Source organism: Polyodon spathula, chromosome 3 (genome assembly GCF_017654505.1).
Source record: "Polyodon spathula isolate WHYD16114869_AA chromosome 3, ASM1765450v1, whole genome shotgun sequence".
In the NCBI taxonomy this organism is placed as follows: Eukaryota; Metazoa; Chordata; class Actinopteri; order Acipenseriformes; family Polyodontidae; genus Polyodon; species Polyodon spathula.
In genome coordinates this window covers 23,630,422-23,650,291 of record NC_054536.1, presented here as the reverse complement: position 1 = coordinate 23,650,291, position 19,870 = coordinate 23,630,422, and the positions used below count along the sequence as shown (strand labels likewise).

At 36.5% G+C, this 19,870-nt stretch overlaps 1 protein-coding gene across 7 annotated transcripts in view; it reads left to right on the top strand.

Annotated features, from left to right (window-relative positions):
• LOC121312873 (engulfment and cell motility protein 1) overlaps nt 1-17,898 on the top strand; it is a 186,923-nt gene extending 169,025 nt beyond the window's left edge. For 4 of the 7 annotated variants that reach the window (XM_041244746.1, XM_041244747.1, XM_041244743.1 and 1 more), the window contains 5 exons: nt 6,640-6,747; nt 7,079-7,161; nt 12,674-12,706; nt 16,467-16,544; nt 17,364-17,898. In XM_041244746.1, the coding sequence (XP_041100680.1) occupies nt 6,640-6,747; nt 7,079-7,161; nt 12,674-12,706; nt 16,467-16,544; nt 17,364-17,564 (503 nt within the window). In that variant the 3' untranslated portion in view covers nt 17,565-17,898. The remainder of the gene's footprint in view (nt 1-6,639; nt 6,748-7,078; nt 7,162-12,673; nt 12,707-16,466; nt 16,545-17,363) is intronic. The other 3 variants (XM_041244750.1, XM_041244749.1, XM_041244745.1) reach the window with 1 other exon arrangement.
• Nucleotides 17,899-19,870: the final 1,972 nt, after the last annotated feature.

Below are 19,870 nucleotides of genomic sequence, written 5' to 3'. Positions count from 1 at the left end.
AAAAGCAGGCAGCACTGTAAGAGAAATAGTCTTGCTCTGCGTCTTGTTGATTAGCACTCCACGGTATTCTGGATATTACCTCATGATAGTGATAAGTGTTATAATTAAGGCTACGATTTTGTCACGGAAATCGTGAAAATCGCAAAGTGAAAAAGCACACTTGGTTAGGCGTTTCCTTTATTTCCTTTAAAGATGCAGTATGTCATGAAGTGCAAATACAAATCCGCGAGTATCTGTAAATTCTTTGGTTGTTTAGCACACAGCATTTACGTGTCGCTGTGTAGGTCAGCAAATGAGATAGCTTAGCGAGCAAGCATGTGCATGGGTGACAGCTAAAGTATGAAACAATTGTGAGTGAGCTGTTTTCTGTAAAGACAGAAGAACAAATGCATTGGAGAACAGAAGTTTACCAACTTGACGTAATTCCGACTTGGTTGGAGACCGTCGCCTCCGACCAGAAATTATGTCGGAGTCTTCAGTATGTACTGTAAGTTGTGTACGCTTACATTTTCATTTCAACTTGACAAAAGCAATAGCCTTTATATTATTGGTTTTGGTGTACAATTTAAAAGCTTGTGTCTAAGTTGATGTAGCTAAAACTACATTATTTGGTGACCTTTCTGTGAATTCTTGTTTTTCCATTCTGGAAGTCCAACAGGGTAAATATTGTTAATACTCTTGTATTAACCTGATAGGCACTAGTTGTGGTCTAGAGGGTTTCTGTCCTTGTTACTACTGAAGTACGATTATGAAGCAGGTGGTTGTTAATTACGAGTAGTAATATTCCTGATTTACCACCAGTGGCCATAGAGGGACAATACCACAAGAAGGCTTTGATTGTTGAGACTAAAAATAGAAGATTGTAGCATTTTCACTGGGACAAATAATACCTCTTAACAAATTGTCTCCTGCAGTTCAGTTAGGACAAATACAGTATTTTCACAGAAGCAGCACAGTGAGCTGAGGGATTTGTAAAAACTGTGTTTCTATCAACTGTATCGGCCAATACTCCATTCAACAGTGAAATACAAAAAGATGATGTCCTTCTATAACGTGTTGGAGAATTGTAAAGCAGATTGTCAGCTTTTTAAATTATTACCGCAAGTGTTTGGGGATTTTACTGTCTAATATCCTGTTTCACACTTACTGGCAGAAGTTGAATTGCTTCAGCTGAAGTCTGTTGGGGAAAGCATTATGTCTTTAATTGAGCCCTTTTTTCACAGTCCTGCTTTATTAAAGTTTCCAGAGAGCATGCAAGTTCCAAGTCCCAATTGTATTTCGATAAAGTCAGCCCTGTGCGCCATGCCATTAGTCTCAGAACATTCGGTATGCAGACAGTGCTATATGGTATTAGCCCCCTAGTAAATGCCTAAAACAAAAATGGTGCACCTGGAACCAAATTGTTTTGCTTTTGTCATAAACTGTATATTAAGGTTGTTAAGCTTATGAGGGTGAAATCAGAACATTGGATAACTCTTAACACTTTTGAAATATAGGGGGTGATACAAGTATAGGCGCAGTGCAAATAATTGAGGATGCAAAATTTAAATTGCATTTCGGCCGGGCAATTATTTTGCACTGCACTCTATGTAAGCATAAGGGCAATGCAAATTACTCAACACACACAAATAATGAATCGCAATTATGATAGTGAAGGTCTCACTGAGCGCATCAGTCTATTTAGAGGCCGCACTTGGAGAGTTAGTACAGAGAGCAGTAGGCACTGTATGACATTTTGTGGAGCACGAAAATACAAAGCAAAAAAAAAAAAAAAAAAAAAAAGTTTTTTTCAGGAGCTGAGAGTCCTTACGGCTGAGGTCACTCAGCATGAAACAGAGTTGTTTGGAAAAGCTTCAGCCAACATCAGTTATGCGAGTATCCTTGTGAAATGATATGTGTTAGCCTGTCATTTTCAGAATGACTCTTAGAAATTTGCCTAGCACTGGAAAAGGTGGATTGGGCTATCCCTCTAGACATTCCAACTGTAGTCTGAAAGGAACCAGAGGCTAAGTAGTGCAGAGAACACAGAACTTTCACATGTGCTGGGATAGCAGTCCCTAGATTGATGCTGGGGTCTAGCTCATCCCTCAATTCAGCTATTAGGTTTAGGATGACCTGCGGAGTGAGACGATAATGCTTTAGTACAGCATCCTCCGGCATCCCAAACAAAGTAACCCTGGGATTGAATATGCAGGGTCTTCTTCGTCTTGCCCTTCTCCTCTGATCGTGTTCCTGCCTCTCCTCAACAAGAGCCAAGTGCACCACAGCAGCCATCCTGAAGCCAATGACAGGTCTCTGCAGGTGTCTGCTTTTATACAGCTCTTAGTTACTCACTTCTACAATGGTTTGCATCTTGTAAGAAGAGGTGTAAAGTTTTTGGAGGGTCAGCAATTGCCTAAGTTCAAGGCAAAATCCTTACATCACATTTATAAGAATTGCAACTGCTTAGCACCCAATTTTATGCTCTTCTTCATTTGAATGCATTTTAATATAATTGTAATGGATTAATGAATGCAAAGTGGAAATTTGATAGCGGGTACAGAATGCCTGGTAACACTATTCTTTACATGTGCCACATTTGTATCGACTGGGAAATCTGACTTTACGGCTGCTAAACACGATTTACGACAATATTTTGTGGGGTTTGCACCCGCAAATCACTTTGCGCTTATACTTACATTACTGTCATAATGTTACTATTACATTTTTTGATACTTGAACTGATCCAATTGGAAAACTGCACCTCAGCATTTTGTACAGGAACCTGCCATTTTTGGTTTGTTTTACAGACATAAAAGTTTACATTTTTGGAGGGTGGGGGATTTTAATTAAAAAAAAAAAAAAAAAGTCTTGTGGCTTGGCAAGAAGTTATAGAAGATAATTTGATTTAAAAATCCAAATGTGTTAAGTGCAAAATCAAATTTTCAAGTAGTTATGTGAAGATATATAGGGTAGATGTTATCCTTTGGGAAATGTAGTTTAAAAAAAAAAAAAAAAAAAAAAAAAAAAAAATCCTCTGCTCTAAAATAATTATCTGGAAAGGTTTACTCTTCATTTAGCATTTTTTAAAAAAGAAAGGGCTGAAGTATAAGCACATAAAGTATTAAAAGGTCATTCTGGCTTCTGTCATGCTGCAGCAACATCCCAGATAGATATGGGGAATCATTATTGCATGGAAGCTGTTATTGAACAGAGCCAGCCTAAAGAATTTGCTGTAGAGAAAGAATGCCAAACAGAATTTGTAAAAAAAAAATAGGGAACATAATAATAAAAAATATGAGAGGAACCATTTTACATTGTGCTTGTTTCTTCGGTGATGGCATGCAGTTAATAGTATTAGCTAATGCAGCCTCATCTTCCACCATTATTTTTACCCTTCTGCTTTAGCCTTTCATGATTGTCTGTAAAAGTTGTCTGCATGATAATGTACACATACATATCTGCTTTGGAGGTGGTAAATCATTAGGGTTGACATTAGCCCAAGCAGAATGAAAGGCACGTTTGCTGACCCCTTCAGCTGACTTTACTGTGCAGAACTGATACTCACTTATATTTCTTGATGGGTCACCTTTAGTAATGACATAACCAGGGAATGCCAGAAATTACTTTATTAATGAAAACATCAGTTACTGCACTGATTAAGGCCATATGCTTAATGTAAACACTTACTGCAAAGCAGTGGCAGAGGAAGAGGATGATGGGCCCCAGAGCAGGACCTTATTGTGGGCCCCCCTCCCGAAACGTTAATTTAACCCTTATTTATAAACATCAAACATACCAAATCAAGTGTTCAATATTGAACTGTATTTAATTGTCAGAATGTTAGCATGTATGAAACGGTACGTAATAAGAACGTGTTCTGCTGACCTACTTTATTTTATTTTGCGTACATCTTTACATCCAACACTAAACTATTTTTAAATCATAAACTAACAGATTTAATCACTAACCCTACCAGGATTACCCAATTCTGCGATCACAGAAATGTTTACAGAATTCACAATTCTGCACAGACATTTGCAGAACTTGTCTCACATATGAAACCGATTGTTTGTTGTTATTATTTTTAAATCAGAAATACAGGCATGTTGATTTGCTGTAGTTTATTTTGGTGCCCGCAGCAGCACCCAACAGCTTCCGTCTAAACTACAGGATGAATCGTGAACACAGAATATACCTGCAAATGTTTGTGCTGAGTAGTACCTCAAAACCTTCAATGAAAACATGCCTCGTACCAGCCTCCGGGGGAAAAAAAGTTAGGGTAATTAAGACAATAGCGATACCAGTTGAAATGAGGGAGGGTAGAATTTGAATTACTGGCACCGCTCACCGGCAGCTGCACTGATACAAATGTGTAACATCTGTAAATGCGAAGGATATTATCATTGTTAAAAAATAAATGAATAAATAAAACCTTTCGAACTCCTCCAAGGCCCACTCCATGCTGAGTATACTCTAGGGATAGCTGGAAGTACAAATACAGTAATATTGAAGTACAAATAAAGTAATTTAGGTGGGGGGGGCAGGCATGTGACCAGACGTGCCCCCTCCCTACGTGTCGCCACTGCAGGCACGTCATATAAAACATCTGCACAACTGAAACATTGTAAATTATTGAACATTTGAAGAAAAATTGGTTTGAAGGCCAATTGTGCGACCCAGCTTTCACTGAGTGTGTCCATGCCATCCGGTCTAAAATGGCAACTCCATACTCCATTGTATTGTAAAACTCTACAGTCTTGTTTTTGTTTTGTTTTGTTTTTTGTTTTTTTCCCACCAGTCCCTATGGTAACTCTAAAATGCATGACTCCAAATAGATCACAGGAGATGCCTGGGTCAAAGGCTGATTTGAATTACAATAGACAGCTTAGATTATAAGATGCCATGTAAGGGCAGACTGACCTAACCACAGTTCAAAACATCGCCATGAATGATAAATACAAAATAATAAAATGGAATACTGTACTGTATAAGCAAAATGCAATAGTTTTTTATGTAGCGGTCAATTTGACCGGTCTGGTAGTTCTAGGTAGGAGGGTATTATATCTCCCTTAATTTTGCAACCCCGTGTCTCATACTTTGTCAGGACAATTAATATACATATATTTAGGAAAAGTCATAAACGCACAGCCCCGTATCTGCCAGACAGGCAGAGTATATGAAATTTAAAAAAAAAATGTGAATGGTCAAATGTGACCACCTTGGTAGTGTTAATACTCATAATTATCATCAGTCTTGTTTGTTTGTTTGTTTTTTTAAGTTATACTATATCATAAATAATGGCCTGTTTAAAAAAAAAAAAAAAAAAAACTTTTAAGAACTACTTAAAAAAGCAGATTTTGTAATTGGAATAAATGTAATCCAGCAGTGACATTTTCTATAAAACCAGATCAAAGTGATCCGGATAAAAGAAATCTCGATCACAAAATATAGGTTTACAAAATCCAGATCATTTAGGTCTAAGATGAAATATAAATGCTTTAGAGTCTCCATCAGGTGATAATATTATCTATCTTGGGGAATGGTTTTACTGTACCAAATAATGATATATATATATATATATATATATATATATATATATATATATATATATATATATATATATATATATATATATATATATATATATATATATATACTGTAGTTGTATACACAGTGCCTGGATAAATGCTCATGTGCAAATTGATACAAACAGATTTGCTAATCTACAAATGTAGGACAGTGCAAGCTTAAAAAATTTACATAGTTCTGCCATTCAGATACATCTTTACAGAAGATGTCTGTGTGCTTTCCTCTAAATCTCTGCAAGGCATCCTAATCTACTTATATCAGTGGTACCCAAAGTGTAGTTTGATAAATCAGCAATAGCGGGTCGGGTTCAGGTCGGAATGTTAACTTTTTCGCAGCTTGCAATTTGGGTACGGGTCAAAAAATGTCATTTTCGGGTCAGGCTAGGGTCTGAGTTTAAATCACCAAAAACGTTTTCTGTCCTTTCAGCATCTGTAACAGTTTCCTAAATAACATATTAGAAGGTAAATGTATTTCCTGCACCAAAGCAGGAGGCGATTAGGAAGGAGTCTGCTGACTAAGCAGTGTTCTTGGTTTGTTTTGCCGCTTGTTTGATACGTCGCAAGGTCCTTTTATCACGTCTGCTTGGTAATATTAAAAATCCCTGTGGACGAGGTGAAACAAACAATAGTTTCAGAAGTGTGAAAATAATGAACATGTGACTGGATTCGTTTTTGTAAACAACAGCCGCAAAACTGGTACATCTCTGCGAAAGCACAGATGTAGCTCCCTTTCAACTGATGGCACCAAAGCAATAAACAGGTATTTTATAGTAAAGTAAGTAGAGATAGTTAACATGTTACAATGTTAAAATATACCCAGACCACTACAGGGTGGTAACACGCTGTATAGCCACGTGCGGGTTTGGGTCGGGTTGCAGGTCTTATTAAAGCTGGTCGGGTCACTAGTAAGAAAACAGTGTTACAGCGGGTTGTGGGTTCGGGTCAGGTCCTGTAATAGCAGGTCCAGGTCGAAAGCGGGTCGTAAAAATCAGACCCGTGCAGGACTCTGCACTGACCGGTCCCACCCAGACTTTCTTCTGGTAACGATTCTTCTTTTTGCCCCCTACAGACAAGTTTTGGTACTGTCGTCTGTCTCCGAACCACAAGGTCCTGCACTATGGAGACTTGGAGGAGAGCCCCCAGGGAGAAGTGGCCCATGATTCTTTGCAGGAGAAATGTGAGTAATGGTCTGATACGTTAGTCTACGACAATAGACATTCTTGTTTATATTATTTGACAACAGATAAAGGGAAGTGCCCCAACTTGAAGGCAAGGACAATGGATGAATGAAGATTAGTTGTCTAGATGGACCTCCACCAGCAAAAATGTAGCTGGAAAGTTTCCCTGCCTCATAGTTTTACCTCAGGAGTGAGCTTTTGAACACTGTTATCATAGGAACCATTTAATGAGACTATGCCTGGACAAAAATATTTTGGTTAATAATGTATCTACTGTAGGCATCTGGAGAAGTATGTAATCTATGTTTTGAATTTATTTATTTAATGCAGTGCCAGTGGCAGATATTAAAGCTATTGTAACTGGAAAGGACTGTCCCCATATGAAGGAAAAAGGAGCCCTGAAACAGAATAAGGTAATTTTATGGGCATTTCAGATTTTGTATGATGCATTTTGTAATTTTTGGAAGTCTGCATGCTTGAGTGTGTATACATACTCCCTACAGTCCATGGCTACATAAATCCCACTATATTAAATGCATGACATCCGATTGTGTGCTTGTGTACAATATACAACACATGTGTCTACTTATATTTTTGAATGTACTGCTATGGACAAAGGTCACCCTTTTGAATGAACACAGTTTGCTGTATAAAGTCGAATGAAACCTGCTGAATAGTGTAATGTTAGCATATTGAAATACATACTGCTTTGTGGTTTGCCATATACTTAGCAAAAAACTGACAAATTGCAAAATGTGATATTTTTAAATCTAACATGAAATACTATATTACTATTATGTCTTCTGGTAGACTTCTGTGATATCATTTTGTAGTTTATTTGGTTGCATGTTAAATAAAATATATAAATTGGATGTTAGATAAAAGATCTAAATTATGTTCATATGATTTTTTTTTATTTTTTTTTTTATTTTTTTATATAATCCTAAAATTATAGGTGATGCAAAATTTTTGGCCACTGCTTTATGTTTTAAAAGTAGAGGAGTGCTGGGATATGTTTGTTCCTGCAAGGCTGTATGGTTTTGTTTGCAAGCTTCCAGACTTGTAGGACTCGGGACTCAGACTTGAGTCACATTTTTCGTGACTCTTAACTCTGACTTAGGTCACGGCCACAAAAGACTCTGACTCGACCTTCTGGGACTCAGACTCGGACATTTGGGCTCTGTGACTCGGAGATGTTAACGACAAGTCATTTTTTAAAATGTTCTATTAAACAAATAATGTTACAGTTACTAGGAAACCTGTGCATAATAAAAAACCTACCCAACGAACCATTATCCAATCACTGGTTAGCCCTGTTGTCTTTGCAGCCAATCATAGTAAGAATAAGAAATTGGATGCAAGGTAGGTTGCAGTGTACATACATCCCCACTCAAATTCAACTGGCTGTAAACCCTCCCCCCACACAAAATCTTCACTTGTTCCCAGCACATACCATCACTGTTTGCATGCAACGTCAATGAATTCACCTGGCAAATTCAGTCGAAAATTGCCTACCGTCAAACAGGCAGATACATCTCACTGATAGGCCAGAAGGACTGATTGATAGTGGGGGGAAAAAAAAGAATGTCAGAATAAGTTAATACCACTTAATTTACCAAAATGAAAATGATTTATTATGGATGCGGGAAAAACACATTAAGAAAACGCTGTGCCGCGTCAACCTAGAAATCTGTCTTCTGTGAACTTCATGTTTTTGTTCCATTTATGAACCTACACAAAAGGGAAATAGCAGGGTCGGCTGGTTAAGTGTTTTTGCTTATTAATGAATTGCGCTTTCCTTCTTCTGGGTGATGTGCGTTTCGTCCCCCCTTCTCAAGAGACACTGGCACAGCACCCAAAGAAAGATCTTCTCTACACACAAGATAGTCAATTCCCCCTTTTCTTCTGTCCCAGCCAAAGCGATGCATCCTGGAAATCCAAATAATTCCGGTGGCACGTTTTCTCCTATCTCTGTACTGTAAAGTCTGCCTCATTACCTATTCCAAGCTTTCTCTTTTGAAAACGATTGTATTTTTTAGCAAGATTCATCTGGATTTATTCAGAGACCCTTCCTTAACTTATTTCTATGATCAATGTTTTCAACTTGCCTGAAAAGAGCTCTGGTTGTTAGTAACTTATTGATCCCAGAATCTCATCAAGCAGCTTATTGAAGGATCCCATGGTGGCAGCTTCAACAACATTACTGGGGAGTTGGTTCCAGATTCTCACGATTCTCTGTGTAAAAAAAACTGCCTCCTATTTTCTGTTCTGAATGCCCTGTTATCTAATCTCCACTTGTGACCCCTGGTCCTTGTTTCTTTTTTCACATCTCAAAAGTCACGTGCATCGACATTGTCAATAATGTCAATAGTGGCTTTATTGTCTGACAATTGTAATTGAATATACACTGTGTTTAATTATAGGCCTACATTCATACCTGTGATATCCATAAACGCAAAAAACTGAAAATGGAGATACTCCTTTTTTTCTTTTTTCTAACCGTGTTGCCAAAATTAAAAGCCGAACACCTCAGAGGTATTAGTATGCCTATTAATTGTCATCTTGATGGAAATAATGTTAATATTAATAATGATAATAATAAGAATAGACCTAATTAACCCACTGTCAATGAATTGAATTGCCCCGACCCACAAATCCCAAACCACGCCCCCATGTTGTCAGCTCATAAATGTTCATGAGAGCCTGCAATTTCTGACAGCACTGCGGCAATAAAGAGTTCTTCTCAGGCAAATTGAAAACATCGATCATAGAAATAACAATGCATATTTGTTAAGGAGGGGTGTCTGAATAAATCTAGATGAATCTTGATAAAAATACAATTGTTTTCAAAAGAGAAAGCTTGGAATAGATAATGGGGCAGACTTTACATTATGAGATAGGAGAAAACTCACCACCAGAACTCTTTGGATTCCCAGGATGCACCACTTCGGCTGGGACGGAAGTTGTTAAATCAGCAGAGTTGACCATCTTGTGTGTTTAAAAGATCTTTGACCCCAAATCCGCCACGCACATGTGCAGAAGCAACCTGCCGTCAGCCAGGACTGACTATGATTGGCTTAATGTCTGGATGGAGTGCAGCCGGTTAGAGACATGGTGATCAGGCAATCCGTGCGCATGTGCCAAGGCTATAAATATGAGCAGCACGACTTCAGCTCTTCTCCGTTTTAGAATGTATTATTGCTGGATTAATACAACGTGAATAATTCAAGAATTACGTGATAAAAACAAACTGTGTACGGAAACACAATAAACAAAAACTGATGGTTCTGAATATTTTGTGGTACCTGAATGTTAATCAAATTCTTTAGGTTATCTACATATAAATATATTGAAAAAATAGCAATAAAAGTATTAAAATAATAACCAATAAATAATCATAATTCACACAAATAACTACTTAATTAAAGTATTAAATCATAGTTAATGTGAAACACCTGAACAAAATCAGATTAACTGACTTTTAGGTAAAGACAAATTCTCTGCATACCCTGTTTGTCTGCGGACAGGCCACTGCTATATAGTAGCCTTGGAAAACAGTATCGCATCACAGTTCTATTCGTGCATGATCTCCCCTTTGTCCATAAAAACATTTATGTTTGCTGTTAAAAAATTATAATTACAGTGGTACAGTGTTATTACTTATTAGATATTTGGTGAATTACATTCCAAGGTGTTTCCATATCAGCGATGTTGATTTGTTATATGCAAGTTTTGTTCTGTTTGTTTACAACAAACAAAGTAAAGCCACACAAGACGCAGCTGACATTTCAAATTCTGATGTTGTTGTCGAATTGCACCTCCCCCGAATCACATGATTGACGTGAGAGACTCGACGGCACCTATGATCAAGCGCACAGTAGATTCGCAACATTCCATAACAAGTAACATTTAATACCTCAGATGATAACTACCTCAGATTATAATGACTGTGAATTAAATAAATTAGTCATTTTAAAAGTAATTTAAAAAAATTGTGTAATTTCGATTCCAAGATTTGGAATTAATAGTGGGGTTGGAGTCGACGCCATTTCCTACCAAAAATAGAATCGATTCCGAAACTTGATGAAAACGGAATCAGGAATCTGTTCTTCTGGGATCGGCTCCCCATCCCTACTTCTCAGTCTTGCATAGTGTGTTACTTTGCAGAAATACAGAAAATGTTTAAGCTGTTTTAAATATTAAAATAAGATTCACAAGTCTAATTATCTTTGTCTAACTTCGTCTAACTTTAAATTAATGTTATTTGTTTTATTTGTTCAACTTTGTTCTTTTCACAGTTTTAATCTGCTTTTATTTTTTTTACCGTATGTCCCTTTTTCTCTTGAGGCTGCTGCACTTCAGCAGTGCTTTAACGTAAGCTCAGTGATGTCTTGCTGTGTTCTGCAATTGTTTATAATTTTTTTTTAATTTTCTTATTAATTTAACGACCAGTACTGCCTGTTTGGAGTAATCGGTTATTTAGGCCGTACAGTATATTTGTAGTATTTTAATGTTACTTAGATAATATTTTATATTATTATTTTTTTTATTTTTTTGTCTTGTTGAAAGCCGCGTCAGGCTGGACAGTTCTTCTACCACCGAAATTGGCTCCCTGGACCCCACCCCTTCACCTGCATTTTGGCCATCAGCCGCCACTGGGAAATACATAAACATAATGTATTTGTGTAAAAGAGAAAAGATAAAATATACATGATCTGAAATCAAGTGAACTGAAGCACAATCTCAGGAATGCATCCTTGTATTAATAAAAGTGCTAGTGCATTGAAAGTGAAACATAATGTTTCTATTTTGCAAAACAAATAATAAAAATAATACTAAATATACTATTTAAGAAATCAGGGAAGCAGCCATTCAAATATAGTACGTTATGCTGTTTTTGTCCGTTTACAGCTTTTAAAATTGAATTTATCATATTTTCCAGTCTCTTACATAGTTTTTAATGTATTTTTCCACCATTAAGAAAATGGTATGCAAATATTTATCATATGCGCTACATTGGGTCTTGTACTTTTTTTTTTATTTGTGCAACTTTGCGGTGGACTTTTCGTGAATTGTTTTTTCTTTTTAAAGAAATTAATTTAAATTTGCAAAACAATATGTATAATTAATGGTAAATGTACCTCTTTAGACAATAGGAAAACACTCATCAGATCGCAACTGATTACACATATGACATATCCAAAATATGACACGTTACCACTTTCTGCCATTACAAGTCAAGTTGTGGTATGCATACCACATTCTGATGATGTACCACTTTCTAATACTACACCGGCTTTATAGTCCAGATCACGGCTTCTATCAAACTGAAAAACAACATCCACAAACTAACTTAAAGCTTATCTAGAAGCTTCAGGTATATTCAAACAGTATTCCAATTCCAAAACAAGAGTATGACAGACAAGTTGAAAAAGGCATGCAAATCTAGCAAGAAAAAAATAAATCACATTTTTTGTGTTTTTATTTTTTATTATTTGTGCATTTTTCCTGAGGGAATGAAAAATGGATTCAAATTTGTTTCAAGGACTCAGACCCGAGACTTGAAATCAAGTACTCATGACTCAGACTTGAGTGATAGTGACTGACTTGGACCTGGACACAGACTCAGACTCGAGGTCTGAGGACTTGACTACAAATCTGCAAGCTTCTATCTGAGTTCAGAAGTGTTGCACATACTTAGTGTGAATGCAAGGCAGCAATATATCAGAACAACATCAAAAAGTATTCTAATTATATTTATTCTAATTGTATGCTTTTTAATTATATTTTTTATTGGGGCCCAGCAGGTTTTTCGGGAACCTAAACAATTTTGTCAAACTGCAACAAAGCGCTCTCCCTGTAAATATTAATAATGGTACTTTATCCCTACTTTTTTGTTTCTCCTTTTTTTACCCACTGCCACAGACATGGAAGGGAGATGGCTTTGGCACTGCAAAGGTTAGAATTTTTCCTAAGGAAAGAAGGATAATGCCCTGTTATCTTGGGCTTTTCATTAGTTTTCCTGCAGTCTATACAGGTGTGGAATTTCCTGGCTGCTGCGTGTGGTTAAACTCTACTTGTGTCAATGACCACTTTTCTTTAAATTTCAATATTTAAGTTGCCATTTTCATTAAGGATGTTGTGTTTCATTTTATTGTATGTAGTTTATATATACACACACACACACACACACACACATACATATACAGCTCTGGAAATAATTAAGAGACCACTGCAATTTTTTCTTAAATCAGCATCTCTACATGTATTGTAGCCATTCTATTCCAGTGTCTGTTGAATTCCAACACAGGCACACCTCATTCTACTGAATGAGGTACTGATTAGGGGTTCACCTGAACCAAATCTTATTTAACAAGGAAAAGTATAAAAACCACTCCTGTGGTCATCACTGTCCTTTTGCAATAGGACCAGCTGGATGGCAAAACAGTGCTAGTAGTACCTCAAAAGTAATTGGGATCAAAAAATAACTATTGATTATGCCCAAAGAGTTGAAAAGGAAAGTTTTGAGTGAGGAAAAGAAGGGTTCAGTTCTGGCTTTACTGGCAGAGGGATACAGTGAGCGTCGGGTTGCTTCCATCCTTAAAATTTCAAAGACGGCAGTTCATAAGAACAAGGTCAACCAGCACACACTGGGGAAAACAAAGCTACAGACCGGCAGGGGGCGAGAACGACTCTCCACTGACCGGGATGACCGCCAACTCATTCGAATATCACTCAGCAACCATAGGATGACATCAAGTGGCCTACAAAAAGAATGGCAAATGGCAGCTGGGGTGAAGTGCATGGCGAGCACAGTTCGAAACAGGCTCCAAGGGGCAGTGCTGAAGTCGTGCAAAGCTCGAAAAAAACCCTTCATCAATGAGAAGCAAAGAAGAGCCAGGCTGAGGTTTGCAAAAGACCATAAGGATTGGACCGTAGAGGACTGAAGTAAGGTCATCTTCTCTGATGAGTACAATTTTCAGCTTTGCCCAACACCTGGTCGTCTAATGGTTAGACAGAGACCTGGAGAGGCCTACAAGCCACAGAGTCTCGCACCCACTGTGAAATGTGGTGGAGGATTGGTGATGATGTGGGGGTGCTTTCTTTGTGAAGGACGCATGAATCGAGCCAAGTACAAGGTTGTCCTGGAAGAAAACTTGCTTCCTTCTGCTCTGACAATGTTCCCCAACTCTGAGGATTGTTTTTTCCAGCAGGACAATGCTCCATACCACACAGCCAGGTCAATAAAGGTGTGGATGGAGGACCACGAGATCAAGACCCTGTCATGGCCAGCCCAATCTCCAAACCTGAACCCCATTGAAAACCTCTGGAATGTGATCAAGAGGAAGATGGATGGTCACAAGCCATCAAACAAAGCCGAGCTGCTTGAATTTTTGCGCCAGGAGTGGCATAAAGTCACCCAACATCAATGTGAAAGACTGGTGGAGAGCATGCCAAGACGCATGAAAGCTGTGCTTGAAAATCGGGGTTATTCCACCAAATATTGATTTCTGAAGTCTTCCTAAGTTAAAACATTAGTATTGTGTTGTTTAAAAATGAATCTGAATTTATTCTTTTTTGCATTATTCAAGGTCTGACAACACTGCTTCTTTTTTGTTATTTTGACCAGTTGTCATTTTCTGCAAATAAATGCTCTAAATGACAATATTTTTATTTGGAATTTGGGAGAAATGTTGTCAGTAGTTTATAGAATAAAACAAAAATGTTCGTTTTACCCAAACACATACTTATAAATAGTAAGAGCAGAGAAACTGATAATTTTGCAGTGGTCTCTTAATTTTTTCCAGGTGTGTGTGTGTGTGTGTGTGTGTGTGTGTGTGTGTGTGTGTGTGTGTGTGTGTGTGTGTGTGTGTGTGTGTGTGTGGTGTGTGTGTGTGTGTGTGTGTGTGTGTGTGTGTGTGTGTGTGTGTGTGTGTGTGTGTGTGTGTGTGTGTGTGTGTGTGTGTGTGTGTGTAATCTGGCTGATGGCATTGCACTAAAGGGGTCTTCATAAATCAGCTCCACAAACGTCAGCCCAGTCGAATGTGAAACATGTCAGCCCTCTTACATATTCAGGAAGCTGGGAGGGAGGCCGTAAATAAGCACAAGGCAAGACTGAGGTACTCTGTCATGGACTATAAGAAGTGAGAACCTTTCAGCTAAGCAACAGAAACAGTACATGCACCTTTGGGATTAGCATGTGGATTTTTATGTGCTTGATTATAGTTCAGCAGTGTGCAAAATTATTTGACAAACATTTTGGCAAGCGGGCTTTGTGAAATGCCTTTTGTGTTATTATATTTTGGGATTACAATATGTTGATAAATCTTCCTAGTAAAATTAAAAAAATATGTAGTAATAGTTACTGTGTGTTTTATGATTGTGTATTTGTGGTTATTGATTATAATTAAAGACACCATATGGGATTGAAAAACAAAGGTGTGTGTGACCAAGCTATGCTTCAGTGTGTAATAGCTTCCCAGTTGCATTTGGTAAATCATTTTCACTTAGCCGAATCTTTCTATAAAGATAATATAACATGGACCCATACAAATATTTACATGTGTCCTATATGGGATGCACACTACTGTGTGTGCAGTATACTTAGTTAAAAGTACTCTATAGTATAGGGTTGTATAGGTGTGCATTATATGAGGAATGTAACCCAAGGCTGCTCAGTCATACTCATTGTGCACAGGGTGCCTGTTATAGCATAGATATTACTGCAATAATAGTCTTGCATATCCACAGATTAGCAGTAGGGTTGGCAGAGAAGAGACAAAGGCACCATTACAAAGCACACAGCTGATTTGCTGCTGCTGCAAAAAAAAAAGTTATGTAGTTTTTCTTGTCAAATTTACCTATCCTGATGCTTGATTTGAAGTAATGGGTTAAGTGCTACCTGTTGTAAGATTTTGTAAGAAATATACAGGTAGCTTTACAAATTCAAGAGGTTTATAATTTCTGGCTTGTGATCACACATGCTTATGAAGTCTGTGGTTTGGGAACAGCTGACCTGAAATCCTTTGTGCTGATAAGAATGTTATTTTACTGTACTAACATTTATTCTGGAGTTCCGTTTATTATCCTTGTGCTGAGATTTATTTTTCTCCATGTCACTAAGTTCAGAGTTTTCTGTGATTTTGTGTTTTGTTTTTTCATAAACACGCTTGTCGGAAAAATAACAGGATGCATCTCAGCATGTAAATCCTGTCCCCATTGCAGCATGCACACCTTGTATTGTAAATCATTGGGGAAGTCATTTAATAGTTGTCCAAAAGCCACAAAGCTGTCTGACAAGACTAATCTGAAGTCACGCAATGAACAAAAACAAAATAATAATACCTAAAAATTAGAAGACTGAAACTCTAAACAAATCACTCATTGCAACATATTTTTCTGTAAATACCGAGCAACTGTTGAACAACTTTCACCAGGAATAATTTTTAGATCTGCTGCACTAAATAATTGGGCAAAATAGAAGTGACTTTTAAGAGTTTGACATTGCATGCCTAGGCACTTTTATGGTTGCTTGGGACAAGGCCAACCAAACCCATTTTATGTCTAATAAAAACTGTTATTACTGATAGCAGTATGTAATGGATGCACCATGTGACATGGAGAAGCAGTGTAGGAGGAAAGACACGATAAAGGGGGCAGTTTCTTATTAAATATGTGGTACAGCATATATTAATAATGTACATTGATCTCATTTTAGGAGGTGTTGGAACTTGCGTTCTCAATTTTGTACGAGTCTGATGAATATTTGAATTTTATTGCCCCTGACAAGAATGAGGTAAGTATCAATTCCTATGTTTGTCATTTCAGTCAGGTTAATGCACAGAGCATTAACAAAATATTTCCATCAAAGCACCAAAGCTTTAATTCATATTGAGTTCAATAACTTTTTATTGCTTCAGTTAACACAGTGCAATGTCATTTTCTATATGCATTGATTTGTCCCATAGTCTTGCATTTTATATGTGTAATAAAAATAAAAGCAACCAGATTACAGTGAAGTAACAGAGTAAAGCTGCAGCATTCAACAGTTGTTTTTAAAAAATAAATAAATAATGGTAGTATATTTACATTGTCAGACAGAAATGACATTAAGCAATCATCTGTATTTAACTTTAAGTAATTAACTTTAAACTCGTCAGAGCTTAAAGTTAATTGCTTAAAGTTAAATACAGATGATTTCATATTTATTTATTATATTTATTTATTTTCAGGTATTTAAATTTGGTATATTATTAAATGTATTCAGCCATAAAGGTTATTAAGGTAAAGAAAACATCAACTTCATTTATGTTTTGGCGTCTTTTTTTGATAATCTGATTGATTTAAAGAAAGTTGCAAGACAGCAAGACCAAGATCCTGCCTGAGGTTTCAAAGTCTGAGGTTTCAAAGAAGGCTTTGCCGTCAACTATGTTTTGAGACCAAATAATGGTACTGAAAGAAATCCATTGGAACAGTAACCAGATACAAATAGTTTTAATTTGTAGAATATTTGTTTATCAGAATTGAAATAATAAATATAAATAATATCAAACCATTTGCTTTTGAAGATCTAAGACGAGAGAGAGAGAGATAATAAAACCAATCCTTTTTGCAGTACTGTGTGTGGACGGACGGTCTGAATGCCCTTCTAGGGAAGGAGATGGCAAGCGATCGTACCAAGTCTGACCTGGACACGCTACTCAGCATGGAGATGAAGCTCCGCCTCCTCGACCTTGAGAACATTCAGATCCCAGAGGCCCCGCCCCCTATTCCCAAAGAGCCTAGCAACTACGACTTTGTTTATGACTGCAACTAACAATGGACTAACGAAATAATTTCTTATTCGTCATACTGGAAGAAATTAAAAAAAAAAAAAAAAAAAAAAAAAACTGGATCCGTCTTTGAAGTTAAACTTTTTTTCATGCTATACTTGCTAATCTCATTAGATGTATTTTAACATAAACATAGCACTTAATAGCTTGCCCATATGGCCTTCTAAACAGTTATCAACCACAATCAGGCCGAAAAATGGGCTATCTTGTTTACATTAGGCCAGGAACTGTACAAAGTATACACAGCTATGGACAAAAGTTTAGCATCACCCTATAGAATTAACTAATGTTGCTTTATAAAGTAGAATGAAACCTGCTGAAAAATGTTACACTAACATATTGAATTGCATACTGCTTTGTAGTTTTCCCTATACTTAACAAAAACCTGACAAACTGAAAATTGTGACATTTCGAAATCCAACACGAAATACTGCCTTTTAAATGGCTCAGTCCTAAAATTCTAGGTGATGTAAACCTGTTGGCCATAGCTGTATGTGTACAGAACCAAATATCCCCTTCAGTCACTGCATGTGTAATTGTAATACATTAGATTTGCTATCTGTGTATCTATTTTATAATGTGTGTATGTTTTTTTCAAAGTTTTGGCAGGGTAACTTCTCAAACACCATAGAGCTCAAACAAACTGTTTATAAAATTTCTCTAAAAAATTTTAAAATCGTAAAATGTTTTTTTTTAGAGAAAATATAGAAATACTAGTATAGAAAACTAGACTAGAAGTCTTTAATCATTAAAGAAAAAGAAAATCCATACAAATCTGTGGTTTTGAGAAAAAAAAAAAAAGCTGATGTTGGACATTTATTACATGTGGTCGCTATTTCTCGAAATGTTAGGACGTTTAAAGAAAGAAAAGATATTAGTATCTTATTCACACCCCATGCAGACTGATATTAAATAAAGTATGCTCTTAACATGCCACTAGCATACACAAAAACTGCCTCTGTCTTGAAAGCACAAATCATGATGTCAGTAATAATTAATGCTTGTAACTTTTTGAGTATTGAGTTACATTGGCTGCAACATTCCAAAGCAACCTTTAGTTTTTGTTGAGTAGGCTAGCTTAACATATGCTAATGTTTGTGAAACCTGCCAAATAGCCAGTATTATGTCATTGTTTCAGTGTTAAAACAACAATACATTTAACAAAATCACGGGATCATTTTGTACAAAAAAATGGTGGTAAAAGCTGTCAACATTTGGAAAAATATGTGTATATTTAATTTTAAAAAATCTTACAAATGTTTCTTTTTCCTTTTTTTTGACCATTATTACTGTTCTCTATACATTGTAACATCTGTTCTAAATAAAACCTGCCATTAAACATGCTGTGTACATTAAAACTGTATTCAAATAACCACTGTGTTTGTGTTTTCCTGCACTTATTTAGGTTAAAAATGTCAAAACACATACATGTATCAGAAATGTTATGAGCAAAGTAACTAAAATGAGTCCACATATACTACTTCATCTAAGAAAAGCATATAGATAAAGGGGTCGATTTTAGCTTTTTTCCAGTGTATTTAATTTCTAATCAAGAATAAGTTACAAAAAAAAAACTAAAGCTGAAAATAATCATTTCTAAAATTTCAGAAACATCTACTTTAAGACAGAACATCTCCATAATGTTAATTTATAGATCATTTGGCACATTTCTGACAGTTCCTGAACAACTTGTTCTAAGACTATTGTTTCAAATTGATGATAGGTGACTTACTACTTGATTGCGAAACAAGTGTGCTAAACATAAAAGGTGCAGTACTCTGGTGTAAATTTGACATAAGCATGTCTCATTACATTTCCATCAGACATTTGCCTCTTGCTGGGTGTGAAGTCTGTAGAGGTGTCTGCTTCAGATTCACAGGATTTTGTTTAATTTTGCATGAGGAGGATGCTTCTACCTCATAAAATAATTCCATAAATCGTACCTATCATGCAACTGCATTCATTTTATACGGTTTTGATCGAAGCACATCTTATAGCAAACATTAATTAATTTATTAATTTCACAAATCTTATCTCGTACCATACTAAGTTAAAGAAAGCTCTCAATTTGCATGTCTAATCTCCAGGTAGTCTGAGTAGAGTTGCACAGTATGGCTAAATGCATGAGAAAATGTATATGACCTGTGCAACACTGAACAAGAACTAGTTAGTAAGCCTTAAAGTGTTTGTGGGTCACATGATATTAATGTGTATTAAGGAAGAGAAAGAGTCCAAGAGATTGTCAGACTCCAAACAGCCGGAGAAACTGTGGGCAGTTGTTTCCTATCAT